Raw genomic sequence first — 26,221 nt, 5'->3', positions numbered from 1 at the left:
GTTTTCTAAAATTAAGGCACTCATCAATATGGACTCCCCAAAATTTTGTAGAGTCGACCCTTTCTATGTTTTCTCCGTTTATGTTTAGGCAGATTTGTTTAGTGGCTTGTTTTTTATGAGAGCGAAACACAATGTAATTTGTTTTATTGATATTTAGACATAGTTCATTACATTTTAACCATGTGTCTATTTTCTTTAATTCACTATTTATGATTTGCTCAAGTGCAGTTGGATTTTTATGGGAAAAAAACAAATTTGTATCATCAGCAAATATTACCTTATGTAAAACGGACGTGGAGTTAACAAAATCATTAATGTACAGGTTGAAGAGGAGCGGCCCTAAGATGGAGCCCTGGGGGACTCCATGTTTGATGACTTTGTATGATGATTTAGAATTGTTAATGTTTACATACTGATGTCGTCCAGACAGATAACTGCGGAACCAGTCTAATGCTAGGCCTCTAATCCCATAATGCTGCAGTTTATTAATGAGTATTTCAGTGTTAATGGTGTCAAATGCTTTGGATAGGTCTAAAAAAATGCCAACTCCAAAGTCACCTTTGTCGATTGCATCATAGACTTTTTCTGTGAAGTCAAGTATTGCCATATATGTAGTATTTTGTTTTCTGAATCCATATTGTGATGGGACAATGATGTTTAGTTTGTCTAGATAGTTATTGAGTTTGTTATGGACTACTCTTTCTAAAACCTTGGAGAGGGTAGGCAGTATAGATATTGGCCGGTAATTGCTCAGATCATTTTTATTCCCAGATTTAAAGATTGGTATGATTCGTGCAATTTTTGCGATTTGGGGCACCACTCCAGAGAGCAGAGACAGATTGATGCAGTGGGTTAGAGGTGCAGTGATAATGTTGGAGATGCTTTTCAGAATTTTATTGGATATTCCATCTGCTCCAGCTGAGTTTGAGTTCTTCATATTCTTGATTATTTTATGTACTTCACCACAGTTAGTTGGGTTCAGAAAAAACGAGCCCAGGTAGTTACCTGACAAACAGTCTTGAAAGGAGGCATTTTGAGGCTGACTGATTTTACTAGAGATGCTGCTACCAATAGAGACAAAATAATCGTTAAATTTGTCAGCAAGACTGTTATTTGTGGTGGTTGCGTTTGTATTGAGATCCTGGTCAGGAAACACAGGAGTTTTTTGTCCTTTATTTAGGACTTTGTTTAGTACTCTCCAAGATTTCTTGTAATCACCACGAGATGTGTTTATCAATTCTGCATTATAATCACTCTTCCTTTTCCTGATAATATGTGTGAGTTTATTTCTATAATTAATATATTTATTTTTATTATCATAATTAGGTTTATTTATATGTTTTTTGTATAATTTATTTTTGTGCTTAGTAGATTTTAATATGCCCTTAGTGATCCATGGATTTTGATTCAATGTGCTGCATTTGATAGTTTTTTCTGGAATGGTTCTTTGTATTGAGTCAGTTATTTCTTTAGTGAGGGTCTCAAATGCAGCATTAGCATCACTACAACAGTATACTCTATTCCACGCCTTGGCCTTTAAGTCCTCATTCAAATGCTGCATGGTTTCTTCATTTAGTATTTTTATATTTATTTCATGGTGAATGGGTGATAGTTTAATCGGAAGGTCAATAAATAGTACAATGGGAAAATGATCCGAAATGTCGGAGAGTACAGCTCCAGATACAAGTGGAGAGTTTTGAATATTTGTGATGATGTTATCAATAATCAACTTTGTGGATTGAGTGACTCTGGTATAAGTATTAATCGTAGCTCATACTTCATATTTCTTGTGTGCTTCAGAAAAAGGGCCCCAAAAGAAGGATGAAGTCGATGCGAGATAACGGCTCCATCGGCGTGTCGTCAGAGAGAGCCGTCTCCATCCCTCAAATCACTTATGATCACATCGACGACGCCGTTGAGAAGAAAGACGTCTCATTCTTCATGGAGGAGCCGAGTAGCGCTGTACAAGGTAAAACTGTTGTGCAATCTTCTTGATTTTGGAAATGTGCTTACTCAATTTACAAGGAGAGCATGCAGTAGAGTATGAAACTTAAATAATGACTAGCTCTCCAAGTACCACTGTCATGTCCAACATTCAAAAGCAGTAGCGTAGTAGGTCTAAGTGTTAATTTGAAACCAAGAAAAAAGTTCCCTCGACAACGATAAAGTGATGACTCACGGCATATCTTGGGGTCTTGTTCACGAGTGACGGAGGACAGAGCAGGAGATCAACAGGCGGATCGGTGCAGCGTCTGCAGTGATGCAGACTCTGCACCGGTCGGTTGTTGTGAGGAGGGAGCTGAGCCAAAAGGCAAAGCTGTAGATTTATCAGTTGATCTACGTTCCTTCCCTCACTTATGGTCACCAGCTGGGGGTCATTACCGAAAGAACATCATCCTGGATACAGGTGGCCGGATTGAGTTTCCTCCGCAGCGTGTCTGGGCTCTCCCTCAGAGACAGAAGCTTGGTCATCTGGGAGGGACTCAGGGTTGAGCCACTACTCCTCCGCGTTGAGAGGAGCCAGCTGAGGTGGCTCGGGCATCTGGTTCAGATGCCTCCTGGAGATGTGTTCTGAGCTGGCGGGAGGCCACAGGGACGACTTCGGACATGGTGGAGAGACTATGTCTCTCGGCTGGCCTGGGAACGCCTTGGGATCCCGCCAAAGGAGCTGGTCGAAGTAGCTGGGGATAGGAAAATTTGGGCTTCCCTGCTAAAGCTGCTGCCCCCGCCGGAGGAGATGTTTGAAGTGGCTGAGGAGAGGGAATTCTGGGCTTCCCTGCTAAAGCTGCTGCCCTCGCGACCTGACCCCTGATTAAGCGGTACGTAATGGGTGGATGTTTCAATTACTTCAGCCTAGGTCTAGAGCAAAATAAACATTTCCTGATTTGAATACATAAAATAAACACACTTTGAAAAATGTTAGTAATGCTGCATTTAATAGTTCCTACTGCGTACATTCGCCATAAATTTCCTAGTAGTTATCAATCATAACTACTTCTTCTTCTATTTGGTTTGTTGTCTTTTTCCCGCAATGTCAGTTGTTGGTTTAGGCACTACCGCCCCATGGATTTGAGGAGGCCCATCTCCGGCATGGGTTATTATTATTATTATTTTTTCTCAAATGTATTCGCCATCTGACTGCATGCACCAAACCGTGATGCCAATACCATGACGGTCCAGGACGAATACGTTACTCAACAGCAGTGTTGGAACTAAAGCCCTTACATTTGTTGCCTTACAAAACGATACTACATTTTGCTGTAACTTCTCCCATAACTCATTATATTTTCTCATTCTGCAGTGCTATGAAAAAGTATCTGAAGCTTTTGGAATTTCTCACATTACTGCATAAAATCACCATCAAATGTGATCTGATCTTTGTCAAAATCACACAGATGAAAATACACTGTCTGCTTTAACTAAAACCACCCTAAAAATTTATAGGTTTTCATATTTTAATGAGGATATCACGTAAACAATGACAGATGGGGGAAAAATAGGTAAGTGAACCCTCTGCCTAAAGAGACTTAAAAAGCAATTGAAACCAATTTTTACCAAACATTTTAAGTCAGGCGTGTGCCCAATTACTGATGAGTGGTTTAAAGCTGCCCTGCCCACTATCAAACACACACCTGGTAAGAATTGTCTTGATGAGAAGCATTGTCTGATGTGCATCATGGCTCGGTCAAAAGAGCTGTCTGAAGACCGCCGATCAAGAATTGTTGATTTGTATAAAACTGGGAAAGGATACAAAACCATCTATAAAAGTCTGGATGTTTATCAATCGACAGTCAGAGAAGTCGTCTACAAATGGAGAGAGCACTGTTGCTTCTCTCCGAAGGAGTGGCCGTCCACCAAAGATGACGCCAAGACTTCAGCGCAGAATAATCAGAGAGGTAAAAAAGAACCCAAGAGTGTCTGCTAAAGACTTAAAGAAATCAATAGCACAGTCCAATATCTCTGTGCACACATCAACTATATGTAAAACTATGGCCAAGAATGGTGTTCATGGGAGGACTCCACAGAGGAAAACACTGCACACAGAAAAAAAAATCGTTGTTGCTCGTTTAATTTGTGCAAAAATGCACTTGGACACTCCACATAAGTTTTGGCAAGATATTTTGTGGACTGATGAAACCAAAGTTGAATTGTTTGGGAGTAACACACAACGTCATGTGTGGAGGACAAATGGAAATGCTCGCCAACTTCAACACCTCATCCCCGCCATGAAGCATGGTGGAGGGAGCATCATGATTTGGGGCCGTTTTGTTGCCTCAGGGCCTGGACAACTTGCAATCATTAATGAATGAATTCAAAAGTATATCAGCATGTTTTGCAGGAAAACCTGAGGCCGTCTGTCAGATAGTTGAAGCTAAAAAGAGGATGGATGCTGTAATAAGACAATGATCCAAAACACAGAAGTAAATCAACTTCAGAATGGTTTCAGAAGAACAAAATACACGTTCTGGAGAAGCCAAATCAAAGTCCAGACTTGAACCCCATTGATATGCTGTGGAATGTCCTAAAGACAGCGATTCATGCCAGACATCCCAGGAATCTGACTGAACTACAGCAGTTTTGTAGAGAAGAATGGGCCAGGATTATTTCTGGCGATGTGCCAGACTGATCTGCAGCTACAGGAAGGGTCTGGTTGAAGTTATTGCTGCCAGGGGGGCACAAAACATTAAATGTGTTTGGTTCACTTACTTATTTTTCCCCCTTCTGTCATTGATTGCCTACTATCCTCATTCAAATATGAAAACCTATAAATGTTTGAGATGTTTTAGTTAGAGCAGACAGTTTTTTCATCAGTGTGATTTTGACAAAGATTAGATCACATTTGATGGTGATTTTATGCAGAAATGTGAGAAATTCCAAAAGGTTCCAATACTTTTTCATAGCACTGTATAACACCCTTATAGTTATTGTACGAGCGTTACCGTTATTCATGTTACGTGATCCTAGTGAAAAGTCTCCCCCTGCAGTGCCGTGGCACCTGAGTCTGTCATTTTACAGACGTCACTGCTGCTCTCTGTGAGTGCGCTATCTGTGGTGTCTAACATAGGGCAAGATGTCAGAGTAAGACAATCAGAAACAGTCAGACAGAGTAGGGGCAGTTTTTGTAGACGAGGTCTTCAGTTGATTATTATTAATACTATTTGGTTTATTTTATATTTCACAACAACTTTTGTTTTGAAGGCAAGTTTGTAAAAATAAAGATGCCTGTCAAAAGTTTTATTCTTCCATTACATATCATAGTGGTAGCGGAACAGAACAACAAAAATGCTTTTTTTCTTCTTCTTTTTTGTTGTTGTAATTTTTTAGAGTAAAGTAACTTCAAGTAGTTACTTTCATGACTGAATAATTAGTAAAGTAATAAGTTACTTTTTCAGTGAACGCTTTCATATTCGTATTCATATCGTTCACTTATCCAATGATAGCTACCAGCCTTTCCCAGTCAAAATTTATGGGACCTCTTGTGCCGTCAATGGTCGCAAATTAGTTCAACGACTCCAAGTACCACATAAAAGTGTTAAATACACAACATGAAGCCGCTTGTTTTTGACACCATGAACAGTCATGAGGATCGCTTCCATGTCAAGATGGCGACCAGGTGTCTCTGGTGGGACATCTGGAAGCCATTAGCATCTCCATGGTGATCAGAGGTCACTGCTGTTGACAGATGAGTGTATGTACGTGTCGTGACTTCTTCCTCCTCTGCGCATGTTGTTGGCACACATGATGCAAACTAGTACATTGTTTTACGACGGTGTGTTAGTGAAGTGGGCAGTGAGTTAACTTCCTGTTGTTAAATGGTGGGTATATTGAACCAAATTGGTGGGTTATACACACACTTTGACTCTTCCCTGTTAGAGCGTGTGAATGGTGACAAGAACTGGTGACACAACCTAAAAGTGAAAACAAAGAGTGTATCCTCGCTAGGATTGGGTATCAATCTTTTTTTTTTCCTGATGCCAATTACTGCTCGATACTTAAACAGTTCTTAACTGATACTTCCAAAAAAGTAAAATAAAAATAAAGCACACAAACTTATGCAAAAAAATTCTCTACCTTTTAATTTTCAATGATTTTTATCCAAGTATGGCAAAAATACTCTAAAGTTTGTGTTATAATTATGTACATGGTCATTTTATTTCAAATCGGTTTTGTGCCATTGTCAGAAAGTGGCTAGAATTTCCCTGACATGAAGGTCGCCACAGAGCCAGAATTTTTTATTTAGGGGGGGTTAAACCTCCTAAAACCACTGAAATGCAGAGAAAACAGCTTTTGGCACAGTTATACTTAAAACACATAAACACGCACACAAAATAACTGGTTTTACACATGGATTAGGCTACTGCATTACACATACTGTGTCACAAGGCATACATGAGAAACTGATTTTCATTCAAAATTGTATGTTATCAATGATTTGCAAAGTAAAAGTTAACAAAAACAGCAATAACATCCTCCATTTTCCCTCAACTCCAGAGATGTAAATGCAAAGCCTCAATTTTAACTGCTTAAGAACATGTACATTAAAATTGAAGAAAAGGAAACATTTATTTATATCTTTATTATTTAAGAAATGATAAGTACAATTGACTTACAATGTACACAGGTAAATTGAATATACTGGACTGTCTCAGAAAATTAGAATACACAATATTCTAATTTTCTGAGACAGTCCTGTATATTGTTCTATGTAAAGGACGTCAGCCAAGGTCGGCCCCCCACATTTTTACCACGCCAAATCTGGTCCCCTTTGCAAAAAGTTTGGACACCCCTGCTTTAAATGGTGGATTAATGTACAGGACTGTCTCAGAAAATTAGAATATTGTGTATTCTAATTTTCTGAGACAGTCCAGTATTTTGAAGATCACGCAAAAATTGACTTTTTATATTATAAGGAAATAACTAGCCTAACATACACAGAGGAGCAGAAGTATTTGCACCCCTTGTGATTTTGCAAGTTCACCCACTTAGAAAATAGGCAGAAGTCTGAAAATTCAATCATAGATTAATTTCCACTCATAGAGACATTATCTAAAAAAAAAAATCCAGAAATCACATTGTATGATTTAAAAAAAAAAAAAAAAAAGTATTTTGTAATTTACTGGGGTTCATAAGTATTTGTACCCCTGAGAATCAGCAATAATAATGACACTCAAAGAGTTGTCAGTCTACCCTAAATAAAGTCCACCATTACCCCATGAGCAACCGCCCACCCACCAGCCGTTAGAGCTCAGTATAGTCACCTGTGCACCCCACAGTCAGTCATAATCCAACTGCTACCACCGGCAAGACCAGAGAGCTTTCGAAAGACACCAAAGAAAAAAATGTTGAGCTCCACAAAGCTGGAAAAGGCTATGAGACAATTGGAAAGCAGCTTGGTGAGAGTAAATCAACAGTTGTAGGAAATGTTAGAAAATGGAAAAGGCTAAACATGACTGATAATCTACCTCGGACTGGGGCTCCATGTAAAATCTCTCCTTGTGGGGCATCAAAGTGAGGGCTCAGTTTAGAACTGCACGAGAGAAGCTGGTCAATGACCTAAAGAGAGCAGAATGCACAGTTCCAAAGGCTACTGTCAGTAGAACATTATGGTGCAATGGTTTAAAATCATGCATTGCTTAGAAGGTTCCCCTGTTGAAGCCAGTACATGTGAAGGCCCGTCTGAAGTTTTCCAAGGACCATCTGATTGATGTAGAGGAGTAATGGGAGAAAGTCATCTAGTCAGATGAGACCAAAGTCGAACTTTTTCGTGCAAACTTTACTCGTGTGTGGAGGAAATAGAAGGATGAGTACAATCCCAATAACACCATGCCGATTGTGAAGTATGGGGGTGAAAACCTCATGCTTTGGGGCTGCTTTTTGGCAAAGGGGACAGGACGACTGTACTGTATAAAGCAGAGGATGAATGGTGAAATGTATCATCAGATTTTGAGCCACTACGTCCTTCCCTCAGTCAGACACTTGAAGAAAAGTCGTGGCTGGATCTTCCAACGTAACAATGATCCAAAGCAAACAGCCAAGCTAACCAAGTAGTGGCTGCGTAAAAAGCATATCAAGGTTCTGGAGTGGCCTAGCCAGTCTTCAGACCTCCATCCAATAGAAAGTCTTGCTTTCTTTATTTTCCTTTCAGGCATGACAAATTCAAACAAACATACAGCATTCATATGTGTTTACATTTAATTCAACCCGAAAAGAAAAGGGCCGACGGGAGAAGCCGAAGCTTATTGAATCCTCCCCCCAGGATACCATAGGACGCAGAAATTATCGGATAACAATTTTTGACATTTCAGATTGTGTGAGTTTTTTTATTCTTTTTTTTTACCCTCCCCTTGATTGTTCATTTTCCCAATGGTCTTTCTCAATCGCGGCTATGAGCTCGTTATGTTGATTAAATCCAGTTGATGAGTTCATAATTCAGAGGTTAGTTCATTCAGTTAATTCGATCCAGAAGATAGGGAATAGCTGAGGACCGATGGCATGCCGTATCCGCTACCCTATTTCGTTCATTTAATCCTCATCAAGGTTTTCATTCCTTGCTGCATTCCGACGAATATTCATCTCCAGGTTTCGCAGCTCCGTAGTAATTTTCATTACCATTTTGGTTGTGGCAGAATCTTAGGATGGAGCTGAAACTTCGTGTTTCTCAACGACAGCCCCGAAACCTGACAGACTAGAGAAGATTTGTGTGGAGGAATGGGCCAAATGCGCACATCGACGGGACTCGTCAGACTCAGATAAACTGTAGCTGGGGAGGGCTCTGTGGATTAAATATTACTTTATTATGCATGTTTTTAACACTTGTGTATGTACGTAAATCAGAGGTTGGTAGATTGTTTTCTTTCTTGAGATGAGATGCGTGTGTGGCAGCCTGGCAGTTTTTTTTATTTAACATAGAGTTTTGAGTCATATTTTCGGGATCAAAGCCCCGTTCCACCTCGTTACGGCCCTAAATCGGCCCATTTTCACCCCTGTTCATTATATGATAAGGCAAAATCATAAAACATATGGCAGAAAACACAGACACGACTGAAAAAGCAGTTTCTGCTCTTGCACCCCTCCGTAAAATAAACTGCTGTATTTTAAGCCAAAAGAACTGTTGTGTTTGATAGAACAACATGTCTATGTGCTGCAATAACAGATTCATGGCGTATTAAGCCCCCAAACTATTTTTAATTTGTCCGTTTTACCCCGGAAACCCGGGGGGAAAAAAAACAAAAACAAATTACGTCCCAATGAAAAAAATGGTTTCTGTAAAAAAGTACCTACCTCATAACTATCGCTTAATTGTGTTTTTTTTGTTTCTGTCCAATTTTTTCCTGATATGTTAGATGATAAATAATCGATCCAAACAAAGAAAAATGGGGGAAAAAAACGTTTCAAAAGGTAAATATATGAAAAAGAAAATCTCGACCACTCCTTGATGTCTGCGATTTCTGAATCGCGACCCTTGTTATATTACCATTTTTCACCCATAAAATCCCCCCAAAATCCAGCTGTGGCCATTCACAGCTGTGTGTTGACATGCTACATAGAGTTTTTGGATCAAAACAAGGTAAGTACCGCGATAATATTTCATTAAAGTCATGGCGTCTGTAATTCTGCTCTCACGTGCTCTCACTTCCAGATAGGGTTTTGCTGTTAAAATTTTTTTTTAGTTATTTTTTTTAAAATGCCCTCCTTTTCAAAATGTTCAAAATTGAGATTTTAAGCTTTCCAATGATGTATCACACGTGCATATCGGACAATTTTGAAAGTTGGCTAAATTGGGGGTCTCAGAGCGGAACTTCAAATCAGTGTTTTCCGCCATATATATCTCTTATTCACTCGTTTATGCTCATTTTAATTTCGTAATAGTGTTATTGAGTTGTAGAAACAGCAATGTGTACAGTGGCTGTTTGAACATTATCTTTTGTGCTTCCATCACAAGATTAATTCTGTCTCTCTACAGGAATCACCAGGATCATCAAACAAACTGGTGAGTTTGCTTAATTTCACTTGTATGTTTAAAGCTGAAATACATTCACTGGATAAGAGTTGCACATAACAAATGACAAAACATGATTTTTTAGGGAAATATGCACTTATAGCTGCACTTCATACAACTTGTTCCTTCTGTTTTTGATGTTGTTGTTGTCTTCTGTGTCTGTTACCATTTTCTTGTCATGTTCTTCCTCGTCTTCACGTTTTGGGTGTGAATCCTTACCCTAAGCCTGCCTTTTCACAAGATCCAGACACTATTTTAATTAGACTTGCAGGCTGGATGGCTCCTTTGTCTTTAAGTGGACAAAACCAGTGCCAAGCAAACTGTAGTACTGGCTTGACCCGGCCCTTTTTCGCTCTAGTGTTTGTTCTGCCAACACAGCCAGACTATCGTAATCGGTGTGGATGACAAATGGTTTATTGACTGGCTGTTATTGTCTGGGGACCAGCCCTGATTGTCTTTCGTGGACCCGTCAATCAAAAAATGTTGGATGAAAAACAATATATAATTTGGGAACTTTTTGGCACACCTTTCTGTTTAATAGGTTGTTATTCTATTACTTTTTTCTTCATTTTTTTTTCTTTGCATCAAAAGGACCCTGTCATCATTCTTGGTCGTCTTTCACTCTGAGCTGCCCTTCCTCTCCAGGTATCTTTTACTTTCCTCTTCTTGTAGAAATATATATATTTTTAAAATACTCAGTCATATTTCAATCATTTCAAAATGTATTCGTCTTCGTCTAGTTGTAGGCAACGAAAACTCGAAAATTTTGTCTAGTTTTAATCGACAGTTACGCAAAATTTTTCGTCTGTAAACTTAAAAAGTTTTAGTCCATGAGTAATAAATAAATAGAAAAAAAGGTTTCCAACAATTTCGAATGTACTTTGACAGACGAGCACAGGAAAACAGTACATCAGTTTCAATTAATTAAACTAACCTGGATGCCACGAACTGTATGTATGTAAAAAGTTTTCCAAGAGTTTAACATGACACTCGCCACACTAAATGCTAATGCTGACGTGAACGCTATGCAAATGCTACAAGTTACATTTAGTGTGTTGTAATCACTCAACACAGACCTTTGAAGGCTAAAGCAACATGGCATATCTAGCCAAGATAAGAAAACAAAACTTACCAATCAGCACCTGACATGAGTCTCACAAAAAGGCAATTCTGAAACCTGGAAAGGACACCGTGAGTAAGTGTCTGTGTGGTGTGGGGGTGGGCGCGCAACACGTCACATGAGTGACATGACCAAACACCAAACACTGCTAAGATGCATGTTTTTAGCATCCTTTTTAAATTTCATCTTAGTCTTTTGGACAATAATACTTATTAGTTTTAATCATCTTTTTAGTCATCACAAAACATGTTTGTCTTCGTCTAGTTTTTGTTGACGAAAACCCAAGACAAATGTTGTCTAGTTTTAGTCGACGTTTACTGAAAATGTTTTCATCTATAAAGTTGAATTTTTTTATTCCAAAATAAATAAATAAATAAAGGTTTCCAACTATTTTGAATGAACATTGGGAGACTAGCGCATATTGTCGTGTCTACAAAGACAACGCCAACTTGATGATAATACACATTCAGCTGAAAAACAGCACATTATTTTCAAATGATTATACCCACCTGGATGGCACAATCTCTATCTAAAAAAAAGTAGTCCAAAAGTTTAAGAGGACACTCGCCGTTAGCATTAGGTTAATGCGAATGCAATGCTAATGGTACGGGTTGAATTTAGCGTTTGATGATCACTCAGCAGATACCTTTAAAGGCTAAAGCAACATTGCATATTCTCTCTGGGCAAGATAAGAAAACATATCTTACCGTGTGTGCAAGCCTTGAGAGGAAATGACACTGGCAAGTTGGGGGTGAGCAGGGCGCAGCATGTCACATGAGTGACACAACCAGACACTGCTAAGATGCAGACTAACTACACATAAAATGTCACATATTGTGAACATGTGATGGAAACCATGGTGCATTTTTGTCTCCTTTTCATCTTGTTGGACGAAAACTGGCACTCGTCCCGTTATGTTTCAGTCTCCCAAAATACATTTTTAGCTTATTATCGTCTCGTCACAGTCATGAAAAAAGTGTTTGTTGACTAAATATTTTCGTTTTTGTCGAAAATAACACTGGTACTAACTACACATATGATAAGAAAATGTCAGACGTTGTGAACTTATTATGGAAACTATGGGAAATTTTTTATTTTCGTCTAGTAAAACGAAAACTGACATTTGTCTTGTTATGTTTTTGTTTCCCAAGACACGTTTTTAGCTCGTCATTGTCACATTATCGTCATGAAAAAATTGTTCGTCGACGAAATATTTTCGTTATCGTCATTGTTGACGAAAACAACCTTGGGCCACAAATAAAAAGTGTTTTTGTTTATTAACAAAACTTTTTATTTTGGTACAATACAGGGAATTGTTTAAGTATCATTTTAGAATTTGTTCATTGACGAAATATTTTCGTTATCATCATCGTTGACGAAAACAACACTAGTAACCGGATTAGGAAAACCCCCAGATAATACCCAACCCTATTCAAAAATGTTCTGTGCGATAATCACTATACTGGATGAAAAACATTGACACCAACTCATATACCATTTTTTTTTTTTTTTGCTGTTTTTTGGTCGAATCTTATTATCGTCTCGTCACCGTCATGAAAAAAGTGTTTGTTGACGAAATATTTTCGTTATCGTTGTCGAAAATAACACTGGTGCTATAACTACACATATGATAAGAAAATGTCACACATTGTGAACTTATTACGGAAACTATGGGAAATTTTTATCTCGTTTTCGTCTCATAAAACGAAAACTGACATTCGTCTTGTTATGTTTTCGTTACCCAAGACACGTTTTTAGCTCGTCATTGTCACATTATCGTCATGAAAAAATTGTTTGTTGACGAAATATTTTTGATATCGTCATTGTTGACGAAAACAACTGTTGGCCACAGATAAAAAGTTTTTGTTTATTAACAAAACTTTTTATTTTGGTACAGTACAGGGAATTGTTTATTTAACATATTAGAATTTGTTCATTGACGAAATATTTTCGTTATCATCATCGTTGACGAAAACAACACTAGTAACCGGATTAGGAAAACCCCCAAATAATACCCAACCCTATTCAAAAATGTTCTGTGCGATAATCACTATATTGGATGAAAAACATTGATACCAACTCATATACCATTTTTTGTTGTTGTTGTTTTTTGGTCGAATCTTTTGCATTAGCGATAGCGTTTAACATTGCACAATCTTTTAGTAACAAAAATAGCATCTCAATTTATATGGTGATATTTGTTGCAGTGAAGAGAGGCCATAGTGGCAGCATGTCAATCGACATTACCCGCGCCAGCAGCCTGACCGACGAATTGGACTGCATGTGTGAGGATATTCCCCTCTCTGCGATGACCGACAACACTCAGTAAGTCCTCCCCCACATATTTGATTCTCCCCATACGATTCATCATCTTCCCCCACGTCCAGTCCATGCGTTGAGGTGAGAGTAATGTCTCAAGTCATGACTTTTAAGTCTCAAGCAAGTCACATTACTGTGGGAAAAAAAATGCCCCGATGCCATGCAACTTACGACTGAGTTGCAAGTATTAGAAATTCATATATGTACTTTGTATAGCACTTTTCTGTTTAAGAAAAAAAGTTGCTCTTTCAATCTGAAAAAAAAATCTACCAACAGAAGAGGTGTATTGGCAGAAATGCCAACACATACACAGAGTATGACATCATTGGTACCGCTGTCCTCTGTTGACCTTGTTAGGACCACTTGTGTTCTCCAAAATGTCATTGCAACACAGTCTTTTTTATCACTTCCTATGCGAACGTGGTGACAAAGAAGCCACAAATAGCCTTCACATGCAACGGGGAAAGGTCATAGACAACAGTTCAACACTGTTATAAAAGAATTGTTTCACTTGACTGTCCTGTTTCTTTATATGTCAAGGAAACTTCATGCAAATACATCAGCAGATTTCAGAGAGAATATTTTCAGGGCATCAACCCGTGCATTCACTTGCTGCCATTCATTATAATACATATGTGTTCAACTAAAGAGGCTAAGAATTCAAACTGAGCATGTACATTTTGTAGGAAAAGAAATAAAAAGACAATCACTATGTTTGCGACATTTTATTTAGTGGCAATTCATGACTTTTCTCATGTAAAACCACTACATGATGATGACAGTCTTTCATTTAACTTCTCTTTTTGATATTTGCATTATTGTGTTATTAGACATTATAAGGCATTATTATTATTATTATTTTAATGGGATATAAGAATCTCTGTTCCTATGACTTTTCTGAACTCATCTAGTCATCTTATGATGTTGTAATTTGAATCTTTTAGTTTTCGAAGGTATTCAACACAATATGTTGAAGGAAACTTTTAAAGGCATTGTGATTTAATCATATGGTTGACTATGGTAATAATCAAGCTCTTTACCTAGGTTTTGATTATGTTTGATCACTTAATATTAGAGTGTGTTAATGTGTGCGAAATTTCCGATTCTTAGATTATTCGCGATTCGGCCGTGGGAGATTCGGGAACGATTCACAAACATCCAAATTCTGATTATTTTGAAATATGTCAAGTAAATCGGAACTAAAACACAGTCAGCGCGGTCTTCGGGACGCAATAAGGAACGGACCGAGAGTAAAAATCATGTTTTTCATTACTAGAGGTGTGCATCGGCACTGCCCTCACAATTCGATTCGATTACGATTCGGAGGGCCACGATTCGATTCGATTCAGAGGGTTCAATTCGGCAATGCATCGCGATGCATTAAAGCCTGGGATGCATTCAAATTCTAAAGCAAAGCATATTTTTCGTGAATCATGAGGCAACACAAGCGGTCAGACATTAAACAACTTTTTATTGGCTCTTGTGTCACTCCTGGTTGAAGTCAGATGAAAATACTTTCATATATATATATATATATATATATGTATATCCCCCACCCCAAAAAAAAAAACAGATCACAGCATTTAATTAGTGCTTTGAATGAGACCAGGGCTTTCTCTTTTTTTTTTTACACACAGCAGCAACCTTTCACACAGTGCAACAGCTGAACTCTTCAGTAATTCAGCTGAACTCTTCAGCAAAATCAGTAATAACAGTCACTGTATTTTAGTCACAACGACCCATCAATAAAAATATTCAAGTAAATATTAAAGAAAACGACAAAGAAAATAAATTGCACTCTAGAACAAAAGTAAAATGTAGGCCTAGCCCACTATATATGTGCAATAGAGGTTAGATCGGGCCTAAAAAATCCAGCCCGACCCGACACGGCCCGCTGGTATTGAAGCCCGACCCGGCCCGAGCCCGATCAATTAACTAGATTTGCACGCCCTGCCCAAAAAACCCGTTTTTTTTTTTTTTATTATTTGTTGAAAAAAACGTAAGTTTTCTTAATGTTTAAATAGTCTATACATTTTTATGATCATTATAAAAGCATTTACACAACGAAATAACGCTGGGAAAGTTTAATATATAAAGAAAAACAAACGGTTTTGCAGACACACAGAGGAGAAGATTCAAAACGATCACATTTCTGTTGCCTTTGTGTGCATAAATAAAAGTGTTCTTCGTAACGAATTCTCAGTTTTCTTAATGTTTGAATAGTCTCCGTATTTTTATGATCATTATAAAAGCATTTACACAACGAAATAACGCCGGGAACAACAGTTCTTTATTCAGTGTGCTTCTCATCACATGTGTACACAACTCATCACTTAGGTTCCTTTTTACCGTAATACCACATCAACAGTGGGCGCACAACTATGGCAACAGCAGTGTGACATAAATATGTTACATTATTTGTTACTGTTGTTCTTTTGATTGAACTGGACTAAAATAGATGGTAATGCTGTACAAACCTTCCTTTTCTTGCTTGCTTCCCCCTCACAGATTCTTCTTTTATGTACAGTACCTCTACTTTTTATGTTCACACTTTATTCAGTGCTGTCTTTGAAAAATGAAGCTTTTTGTTGAACCTTTTGTTCATTTCTAACCTCATCTGTTTATGTTCTCTGCACACGGAAACCATTCAGTAGCTTAAAACCAAATGCATAAATATATGCCTAAATGCATCAAGAGGAGAGTTTCTTGGCGTTAGAATTCTTCTCGTTTCTCTTTGCAGTCTTTTGACCTGCCCGTTCGTGGCATCGGTCCAGGACTCTTTCTCTACACACCACTTGAATTCCACAAGGTACTGTACTACCTTTCATGCTATTCTTATTCTCCTTTCATATGCTCTTCCTTCCTTCCTCTTCTCTTCTCTTCTCTTCTCTTCTCTTCTCTTCTCTTCTCTTCTCTTCTCTTCTCTTCTCTTCTCTTCTCTTCTCTTCTCTTCTCTTCTCTTCTCTTCTCGTTATTGTAACACAATGACTTTATTGCAATTCCTATGGTTAGTGCTACATGTCAAACTGAGGGTGCTCCTCTGTAAGGTGACCCAAAAAGTTTGAAAACCCCTGCCATACTGAAACGAAGAGTACTAAAAACGTGGCGTCTTTGTTGTGACATGATTTGCTGATGCGTGCAAGAGCGCTGGCCCTCGGTGTTTGAAGTGGGCGTTCAGAGACAGTGCACGCTTGTGTCTCGTGCAGCGCCGGCGTGCTCGTAATTCAGCTTTAATGGCCCGGCTCAGACTGGAGCCGTGCTGGGCACTCCCAAAACAGCTGCCTCGTTCCGGCCCTGGTGTCACGCCACTGAGCAGTGCGTTGTCATTTTGGACTCCTTATGTGGATCTCCACCGTAAACTGCCTGAGGGTGCGTCTACTGGTAATCACGCACGCCAGTTTTTCCCTCCTTGACTCCACTGTCGTAGCACGAGCTGGAGAGTTCCACTGTTTGTTTGGATTTGTTGCAGAGGAACCTCTCTGAAATGTGACTGTTGCGTTGCGGTTGCGTGGGAGGAGTTTCTTTTCTGCTTAAATGTGTGAAAGTGTTAGCATCACTGGGCCTATGAAGGTGAAGTAGTCAAGGGTAGCATATGCATCCAATGCTTCTTAAAAACATCCATATAGATACAGATGACATGGATTTTATAAACTAGAGTTGTCAAACTCTATCTAGTTGCTAGGCCTCAATCATGACCCCAAACCTAATTCTCTGTTTCTTTATTCGGATGGTCTCACGGCAGCAGTTCGGCATCTGTTGTCTCGTGACCTGAGGCGGCCAGTCCGAACTCTTCTCTTCATCCTCAGACCTATAAAAGCCTACACTGGCCACCTGCGGGCAGCTCTTAATTAGTTTGCCTTCTCCTGAGCTGGATGGAGATAAATAATGAAAAGCCACCGCCGCAGCGCCACAGGAGGGACTGGAGGCAGAGACGCATGCATCACGGCCCCTGGCCTCTTTAAGTAGGGGGCCCTCTCTGCCGAGCAACTGGCACCTTTTGTGCGGCCGTTGCTGTGAACAAATTGACTTTTTGTCTGTGTGGCCTCTGTATGCTTGTCTTGTACACTGTACTGTGATGTCCACAGAAAGGCAGAGGTGTTGCCAGCATATGGTGTTCCGTCTCGAGCAAAATGTTTGCATAGGAGTCTTTTCAAACCGTGCACGTTGTCTCCTTTGACAAATGTTTATGACGCGACAAGCACTTACTTCTGTATTTTTCATGCTTTCGAAAAGGAAGGACTTCTGAAAATGTGCACGTTTGGTTCATTGAAATCAATCATGTTCATACTAGGGCTGTCAAAATTATCGCATTAACGCGCGGTAATTAATTTTTTAAATTAATCACGTTAAAATATTTGACGCAATTAACGCACATGTCCCGCTCAGACAGTATTCTGCCTTTTTGTAAGTTTTACAGCAAGGTTTTTTGTGCTGTCTGACAGCGAACTCTTGTGGTCACTTTGTGACATGGTTTATTGCTTTCTTGCCAGTTCAATATGGCTGCACGACGTCTCGGGCTGACGCCTACGTTGTAATGTTGTGCTTATATGATCCTTGGACAAGATTTGTCCGTAAATATGGTTGTTGTAAAGAATGTACATATTATGTTAGTAAGCGAAATGTTCTATTTTTTGTATGAGACGCTTTTTGTTTATGTTTAGTGAACCTGTATAGCGTGCTAAGCTAAAGTTGTTGCTAATGCAATGCTTGTGTACTTTTTTTTTTTGTAGTTTTACTACGGTCTAAAGAGGACAGTGGTTTGAGGCAATTTTATTAATAAATCAGATGAAAAAGGAAGAAGTCTGATTATTAAGGCGTCGTTCACTAGCTGTCTAGCTTTGGAAAAAGTAGACGCTTCGGAGTGAGGACAGCATAGACAGATTTAAATGACAGTAGAGTGAAATGACCACTACAGTCCTTATGTACCGTATGTTGAATGTATATATCCATCTTGTGTCTTATCTTTCCATTCCAACAAATTATTTTACAGAATATATATATAATTTACAGAAAAATATGGCATATTTTATAGATGGTTTGAATTGCGATTAATTATGATTAATTAATTTTTAAGCTGTAATTAACTCGATTAAAATTTTTAATCGTTTGACAGCCCTAGTTCATACGTGACCTATGATTTTTTTTTTTGGCTTTTTGGGGAATTAGTGTAGTCACTCAACCTTTATTGCAGTCTTACCTTACAATAAAAATACCATAAAGGTTCTACGGTAGAGAAACGGGAAAAAAAAAAAAAATATCCAAATCACGAGTGCTGCAACGATTAATCGATTAACTCGAGTAATTCGATTAGAAAAAAGCTTTGAATGAAATTTTGCTGCTTCAAGGATTTGTTAATTAGAGTGGTGTTGTAATAGATTGTTTTGAAAGATTTAATTGATTTGGGTGGATACACAGCCTCTAGTGGCGAAAGTGAATAAGCCATAACTCGTGTAACATGGCGAAATCCAGCAGCTTCCCTGTTACAGCCAACATAAGTTTTTCTTTGAGCTAATATGTTTGTTTATGCATTCATAATTTAGTTTAGAAGTATATTTAAAATTTGTGGGAAGATGTGTTTGAATGATTTGTTAAGAGTTTTGTAAGTAAACGTTAGCACTGTATAGCATTTAAGCTAGCGGACTTTTGCTATGCAAGTGAGTCATTTGTTCTTTTTTTGTTCCTAGATCCTCATTTATTATATTTTTTAATACCGTTTGAGGCCAAACTCTGGTATTTTAATTTAGTCTTAAATTCATTTATTACTCTTGTGAAATGAAAGTGCAACTCTGCATACTCTGACGAAACACTCAGGAATTTTATTTTGTATTCGTGTTTAATGATATTTTAAAAGTGCAATCTTAGCACGCGAAATAAATAATGCTGCTAGCATAAACACTTGCTTCTTTAGTTTTTACATCTACTAAAATTTACTCTACAAGGCATCAAATGTTTGTAGTCCGATTACTCCATTATTTGAACTAACTAATCAATAGATAAATCGATTACTGAAATAATTGATAGCTGTAGCCCTACAACTCACCATTAGCCTATTACGACATAGTACTCAGAGCAGGTTTAGTGCCCGGGACTCACTCTATTGATAATTTGGTCAGTTTGCCTTTTTTGAAGAAGCTCTCTAAACACCTGTGTTCCTTTATTGTGTTTGCTAGCTGGCTAGTTGGTTTTGGTTAGCTGATGTGCTTTTTTGATAATAATGCCTTGGATTTATATAGCACTTATTTTGGACACTCAAAGACGAGACTCAAAGACGATTTACGTTGCATTATTCTTTCACTCCGCACTCGATGGTGGTAAGCCACTTTTGTAGCCAGAGCTGCCCTGGGGCAGTCCGACAGAAGTGAGGCAGCCAATCCGCGCCATCGGCCCTTCCAACCACCATTTGACCACTTGTTCTCACACAGGCAAGGAGTTGTTAAGTATCTTGCCTAAAGATACAATGACAACGGGTACAGGTGGGAGCCGTAATTTAACCCCCGAACCTTCAATCAGTGGCTTACACGCTGAACCACCTTCACCACATCACTGTTTATTTCCTAAACCCGTGACCAATTTGACTGAGGCCCACTATGACTTGATGATTAAAAAAAAAAAAAAAAAAAAAAACTTCTGGTTTGTCATTGAAGGTCTTGGTAAAACATCACAGCTAACTTGCTAGCCAACACCACACAACGACAGCAATGGCTCTCTTGAAAACAATTTACCTCACATGTTATGACACTTTTCTCGTTTACCGTCAAGAAGATGCTGTATGCCTTGTTTTCTAATGTCGCTACCTTAAACAGGTGTCATATAGGAGCTTGGAGGGTTGAAAAGGTCTCTTTTCCAACATTTTGCTGACATATGTAAGGTGCACTTAATGGCTCGTCATTACGCTGGCAACTGCAGCAAGCAAGTCAAATTAAAACCCAACCCAGTTCCTACTTGGAAGAGTCCCAGAATTAGCATAGATGCTTCCCTGTCCCTGTGAGGTGTCCCCCCCCAGCGCACCCTTCTTTGGTCTGACATTAGCGCCGACACCTGGATAAATACACTCCATCTTCTCGCTCGGCCTCCCCAAGGATGAAAAGTGCAGTGTACAGCGGCACCTGAGTAGCCTGTTTGTACAGCCCGATCTTGAAGGTTTCCTCCTCACTGCTTTTGGCTTGCCTCTTGTACTCGCAGGATTCCATGCCATTTGATGTGGATATGGAGACTTGATGGTGGAAGGTTGGGGGAGACGTGAGTACAAGGAGGAGAGGGTTTATTCAGGTGTGGCGACCAGTACCGCTGCCACCCGACCTCTGATGTTGCGTCCATAGCCAGGTGCCGCAGCTCTGTCAGAAAGCCTCCTCTGTTGTTCCGGCCCTGGAGATGAATAAAGGGCCTGTTGATGGAACTCATCTGTGAGGGGGCTGTGTCCCCCTACCCTTGCAAATGTCAGAATGAGAGGATATAGAACATGTGGGGCTGTTAACCTACTCGAGAAGAGATGAAACTTTGAAGAAAGGCAGTCATAAAAAAATGTTTCAGTTAGCAAAAAAAAGCTAACCATACTATTGCATACTTAAGTAGCTACAGTATTTGTACTTATAGTAGTTACTGCAATCACTGTTGAAGTCAGATGTGTTCTTGGCTAAATTGGTCTGTTGCCTCTCCGGCTGGTGTACGGCTGAGTTTTTCCACTGCTGTTAAGGAACTCCGCTGTATAAAAGAGTTAATAGTGAGGGACCTCCCGGGTGGGCTATGGCATTAAATGGGACAAATAACCCCCCTATAAAATGCTCCTCTGGTGCTGAAAGGCCATACTCTTTAAATGTATATGTGCTTTAAATGACTCGTGCTGAGCACTCCTGTAATTTTTAAAGCTCGCCTTTTTCATGTCTATCAAAAGCAGAGGTGTCGAAAGGTACTTAAAAAAAAAAAAAAATTATGCAGTGGTTCACTGCCAGCCCTCCCAATTAGAATGGTTTTGACATCTATCACTGTCAATTGCAGTGAATGCTTTAAAAGGGGAATTTCAGAAATTTTGACATTAGTTGATTTCAACAAATTATGTGCTGTTTGTCAGTTATTTGTTAGTTTCAGGGCGTAGTGGCTTAGCTAGAGCGAGTCAATGGTCCTATTTTAGCATAACCAAATATGCACGCATGAGAATCACCGATGACCCATGCAATCAATAGTGTTGGCTAAGTTTTCAGTATAAAGTTATTAAAACCTACCATCACATGTCAATAATTGTAGTTTGAACAGCAACATTTGTAATCCAGCAGTTTTGCAGGGAACAGGCTGCAAAGTGGAGTGATATTTTTACCACTGGTGTGTTTATGTCGTAGCCAGGAAAAATATCAATGGAACCTTCGAACTGAGAGGCCCTAGTCGCGAAGTCAGGGGAAAAAAAAGGTACCCCGACTTCCCGAGTTGCTTCAGTCTGACGTCACTTGACAAAATGGCGCTGGATGTCAAAAAGCAGACCGTCAATAGTAAAACTAAAGTAGGCAGTTTACGGTGTGTGCTATTCACCTCAGCCGTCAATTTTCCTCCACTATTTGATCGCTTACGAGAAGGCAGGTTTGCTGGAGGTCTAAATGTCTTTTGATGGCCAAAATGAAAAAACAACTTGTCGCGATCAGGTCGCAACTGGTACCATCCAAGTGGCATAAGTCCGACTTCCCACCTTCCTTGAATGCAGCATGAGCACGATTAGCCGAATAACTCTCTATTAATAATTAAACTAGTCCTACAGAATAAAATGAAATACGGCAGTTTGGTGTGACATTGTTATGGCAGCATGGATATTTGGAACAATGATCTGCATTGTAAATTTATTTGACTATGTTGGATCAGTATCGTTTTTTTATTGACATGCTAAGATAGGACCACTGACTCATGCTAGCTCACTCCAGAGTTCTGAAACTAACAAATAACTAACAAACTGCACAGAATTTGTTGAAATCAACTCCACTGACTAATTAAACCCCCACTAACTCGAAGATGGAGCCTAATGTAAAAAATTCTGAACTTCCGCTTTAACCATTCATAGTGGATTCATTGAACTCATTCGCTGCTGTTGATGTTGGTAGACATCCAATCAATTTTGACTAGTGCCATCAATGGCACTAAAAGATGAGGATTCACAACCCGATTTAAATGTATTTGACGTCTATCCTTGTCAAAGACAGGCAGTTAGATTACAGGTAGTCCCCGGGTTATAACGTACCCGATTTACAAGTCTCATTCGCCATTCTTCATTTTTTTTTTTTTTTTTTTTAAAAACTGTACCTAGTTCTTGCCATTTCGGGATCCCTACCTCGCCCAGCAGCGTTGTTGCCGTCCTGCAGTTCCTGACAGCGTCCGGTCCCACTTCCTTGATCTGTTTTTTTGAGTTCGGACGGCGGGGTCGCATTAAGAGAGGCGACGCTGGCGACCTGTGTGGCCATGATATGCCCCCTCTCTTACCTCCTTACTCTTTCCACAGCGCCCTTTTTTCTCAGCAAGGTGACTCACTCGTGTGTAAAGCCTGAATAGTTAAAAAAATATATATATATATATTTTTATTAAGCCCGAATAGTCATTCAATATAACGGCATTTAGCACAATGTAACTCACAGTATTTTATTTTTTTACTTTATCTTATTAATATGGTGTTTAATACATGTTTTTGTACAGTTATTTTGTATTTAGGGGTTCTTAAAGGGTTAATTTCGACTTATGCTGGGTTGCATCGCCAGGGTAAGAACGGAACTCATTCGTAACCCGGGGACTATCTGTACTATGAAAAAACTTTACAATGTTATTGATGGCCATAAACAAAGTGTATTTCTGTTTTTGTTCATTTTAATTGTATTCATTTTGTTTTTCTAGGATTCGATTAAATTGTTTTTAATTCATAATAATATACAAATAATGATTGATAATAAAAAAATAATAATATAAGCCGGGCATCCACATTGGTGGACATCACATTTTGGGTCATGTATTTGCATAGTAAATGTTAATATTGTGGCTTATATGATCCAAATTGTAAAGTCTACATATGTGGTCTTTGTTTTATTTTATTTTATTTTATTTTTGATTACCCAATATATATGGTGAAAAACACTCAGGTGACATGAAGTTCTGCTCTGAGACCCCCAATTTGGCCAACTTTCAAAATTGTCCGATATGGACGTGTGATACATCATTGGAAAGCTTAAAATCTCAATTTTCTGTGGGAAGAAAAATTCTGAACAGGAGGGCATTTCTAGAAAAAAAAAAAAAAAATTAAACAGCAAAACTCTAGCTGGAGGTGAGAGCACGCAAGAGCAGAATTAAAGACGCCATGACTTTAACGAGATATCATTGCGTACTTACCTTGTTTCGATCCTAAAACTCCATGTAGCATGTATCACTGTATCAATGTGAAAGGCCACAGCTGGATTTTTGGGGGATTTTATGGTTGAAACATGGTAATATAACAAGGGTCGCGATGCAGAAATCGCAGACATCAAGGAGTGGTCGAGATGTTCTTTTTCATATATTTACCCTTTTAAATGTTGTTTTTGTATTTTTCTTTGTTTGGATCGATTATCATTTAACATATCGGAGAAAATGCGATTGTAACAAAAAAATACAATTAAGCGCTAGTTATGAGGTAGATATCCGTGACTTTTTTACAGACACCATTTTTTTCATTGTGACATAATTTGTTTAAAAGTTTAAAATATGAGAGTGAATAATTTTTTTCAAGTGTTTTTTTTTTTTTTTCCAAACGAAATATTAGACATCAAATCATGATTCTCAGCTAAAAATGATAGACATTTTGAGTAATAAATACAATTAATTACCTATGTTTTATGGTTGGGTTGAAACAAAAGCAGTTGCGTGACGTTTGTAAACGGGGATTTTGAGGGTAAAACGGACAAATTAAAATAGTTTGGGGGGCTTGTACCATGAATATGCTATGGCCGCATATAGACATTTTTTTTTTTTATCAAACACAACAATTCTTTTGGCTTAAAATACAGCAGTTTATTTTAAAGAGGGTTGCAAGAGCAGAAAATGCTTTTTCAGTCTTGTCTGGGTTTTCCGCATACTGTATATAAAGACTTATAGGATACAAATAGGTGTAGGGTTTTTTTTTATTTTTTTTTAGTTATTATTATAATTCTAATAAATATGACATGAGCTCAGTCTAATGTGTATACTGGAAAATATGTATAAAGTAAAAGTTTTTCATTAGCTGATTTTATTGTAAGACACAGCATTAAATAGTGCACCCCAATTTTGATGATTTCAGATCACATACTGTCAGAATTTATGAAATATTGAATAATTGGAGGGAAATATTATTGGAAACTGAACATATTTCTTTTTATGCGATGTGTCCAGTCACCTAGGATAAGCCTGAGAAGAAAAAGCACTTTAGAAAGAGATGTACAGTATATTCCATTGTGGAGGATGGGAACAGCAAATAAATGCACTTCTTTTTATAACCAGCAGGATGCACTGTTGCAGCATCATTCTTCAACCTCTTGGCTCCTTTTGTTTTGGTTCTTTGTTTTAGTCAACTTGCCATCATTTTAGCTCTCATTTCCACCCAGAGCAAAACGGCTAAGTGTAGTGTTTAGATGAAGTGGAAATGTCCTTGTAGAGTTTTTTCCCCCTCTAATTTCCTGCCTGACTTTTGGTGTCGAAAGTCAGGCGTGTCTTGGCGTCAAGTCCATCTCGCACCAACCATTACCGACCGACGTGGCCCTGCTCATTGTCATATTTCTAGCCCACTTTTCCATCCTTCAGTGCGGAGGAAGCAGAAAAAGAAAATAATCAAGGAAACCACACTTTTCCCTCCCTATCAAAGCTGTGTTTTTCTTTGTGCTCCGCTCCAAGCATTCACGGCCTTTGCGGCGGGCTTCGAACAAAAGTTGCGGTCGCTCTCAAACACCCAGCTAACAGGAACCTGATATGTTTTTCTTTCAATCTATTGCAACCACTCTCGGAACAAAGAATAATTGATCAAAATGTATGTGCATTTGATATACAATCTTTGATCTATGATTTGTATCATTTTGTCTCATTGTCTTTCTCATTTCGGGTCAGGCCGCAGCACACATTCTAGCGGTCGTCATTTTCAGGAAATACATTGTTGGGAAGTGAGACGGAGTGTGTGCATGTGTTTAAGCCTCTGCTTACGGGAAGCATATCTGCAGTTGGGGATGAGTGGATGTGTGGATTGATGGCATGACGTGATGCCTGCTTTGTTATTGTCCTTTTAGTAAGTGGTCTGTGGGTGTCCATGCATTCCAATACTTACTGTAAACCGTAATTTTTGGACTACAAGCTGCTATTTTTTTCGTTCATTTTGAATCCTGCGGCTTATAGTCGGGTGCGGCTTCTTTGTTGATTTATTTGGGTTAATATGTAACACTTTATTTGACAGCGGCGTCATAAGACTGTCATAAGATTGTCATAATTATGACATGACACTATCATGAGCATTACTGAATGCTTATGATAGATGTAATTAAGTGTCATATGGAAAATTATGTCACTAACTCCATTTATGTCCAGCTCGGATCCTTTACATCCATTCAAAAGTGAGATAATTTGCCAGACAACACTAAATGACATCTGCTATAAGCATTCATTAATGCTCATGACAGTGTCATGTCATAATTATGATTGTCTAATGACAGTCTTATGGCGCCACTGTCAAATAAAGTGTTAACAAATTCCATAACTAGCAATTAATGAAACGATTAGAACAGTAACTGAAGAAATAATTAGCACAAAACATGAATTTTGAT

General features: G+C 38.6%; 1 protein-coding gene across 8 annotated transcripts in view; it reads left to right on the top strand.

The window, feature by feature from the left end:
• Positions 1-26,221, top strand: part of kcnq1.2 (potassium voltage-gated channel, KQT-like subfamily, member 1.2) — a 430,571-nt gene that overhangs the window by 71,230 nt on the left and 333,120 nt on the right. For 4 of the 8 annotated variants that reach the window (XM_057836470.1, XM_057836474.1, XM_057836476.1 and 1 more), the window contains exons 11-15: positions 1,801-1,969; positions 9,965-9,991; positions 10,592-10,645; positions 13,328-13,445; positions 16,180-16,248. In XM_057836470.1, the coding sequence (XP_057692453.1) occupies positions 1,801-1,969; positions 9,965-9,991; positions 10,592-10,645; positions 13,328-13,445; positions 16,180-16,248 (437 nt within the window). Of the gene's footprint in view, positions 1-1,800; positions 1,970-9,964; positions 9,992-10,591; positions 10,646-13,327; positions 13,446-16,179; positions 16,249-17,184; positions 25,854-26,221 lie in introns of those variants that run through there. The other 4 variants (XM_057836473.1, XM_057836478.1, XM_057836475.1 and 1 more) reach the window with 3 other exon arrangements.

Source organism: Corythoichthys intestinalis, chromosome 5 (assembly GCF_030265065.1).
Source record: "Corythoichthys intestinalis isolate RoL2023-P3 chromosome 5, ASM3026506v1, whole genome shotgun sequence".
Taxonomy (NCBI): Eukaryota; Metazoa; Chordata; class Actinopteri; order Syngnathiformes; family Syngnathidae; genus Corythoichthys; species Corythoichthys intestinalis.
The sequence above is the reverse complement of the archived record's forward strand: the minus strand, read 5'-3'. Positions and strand labels throughout refer to the sequence as shown.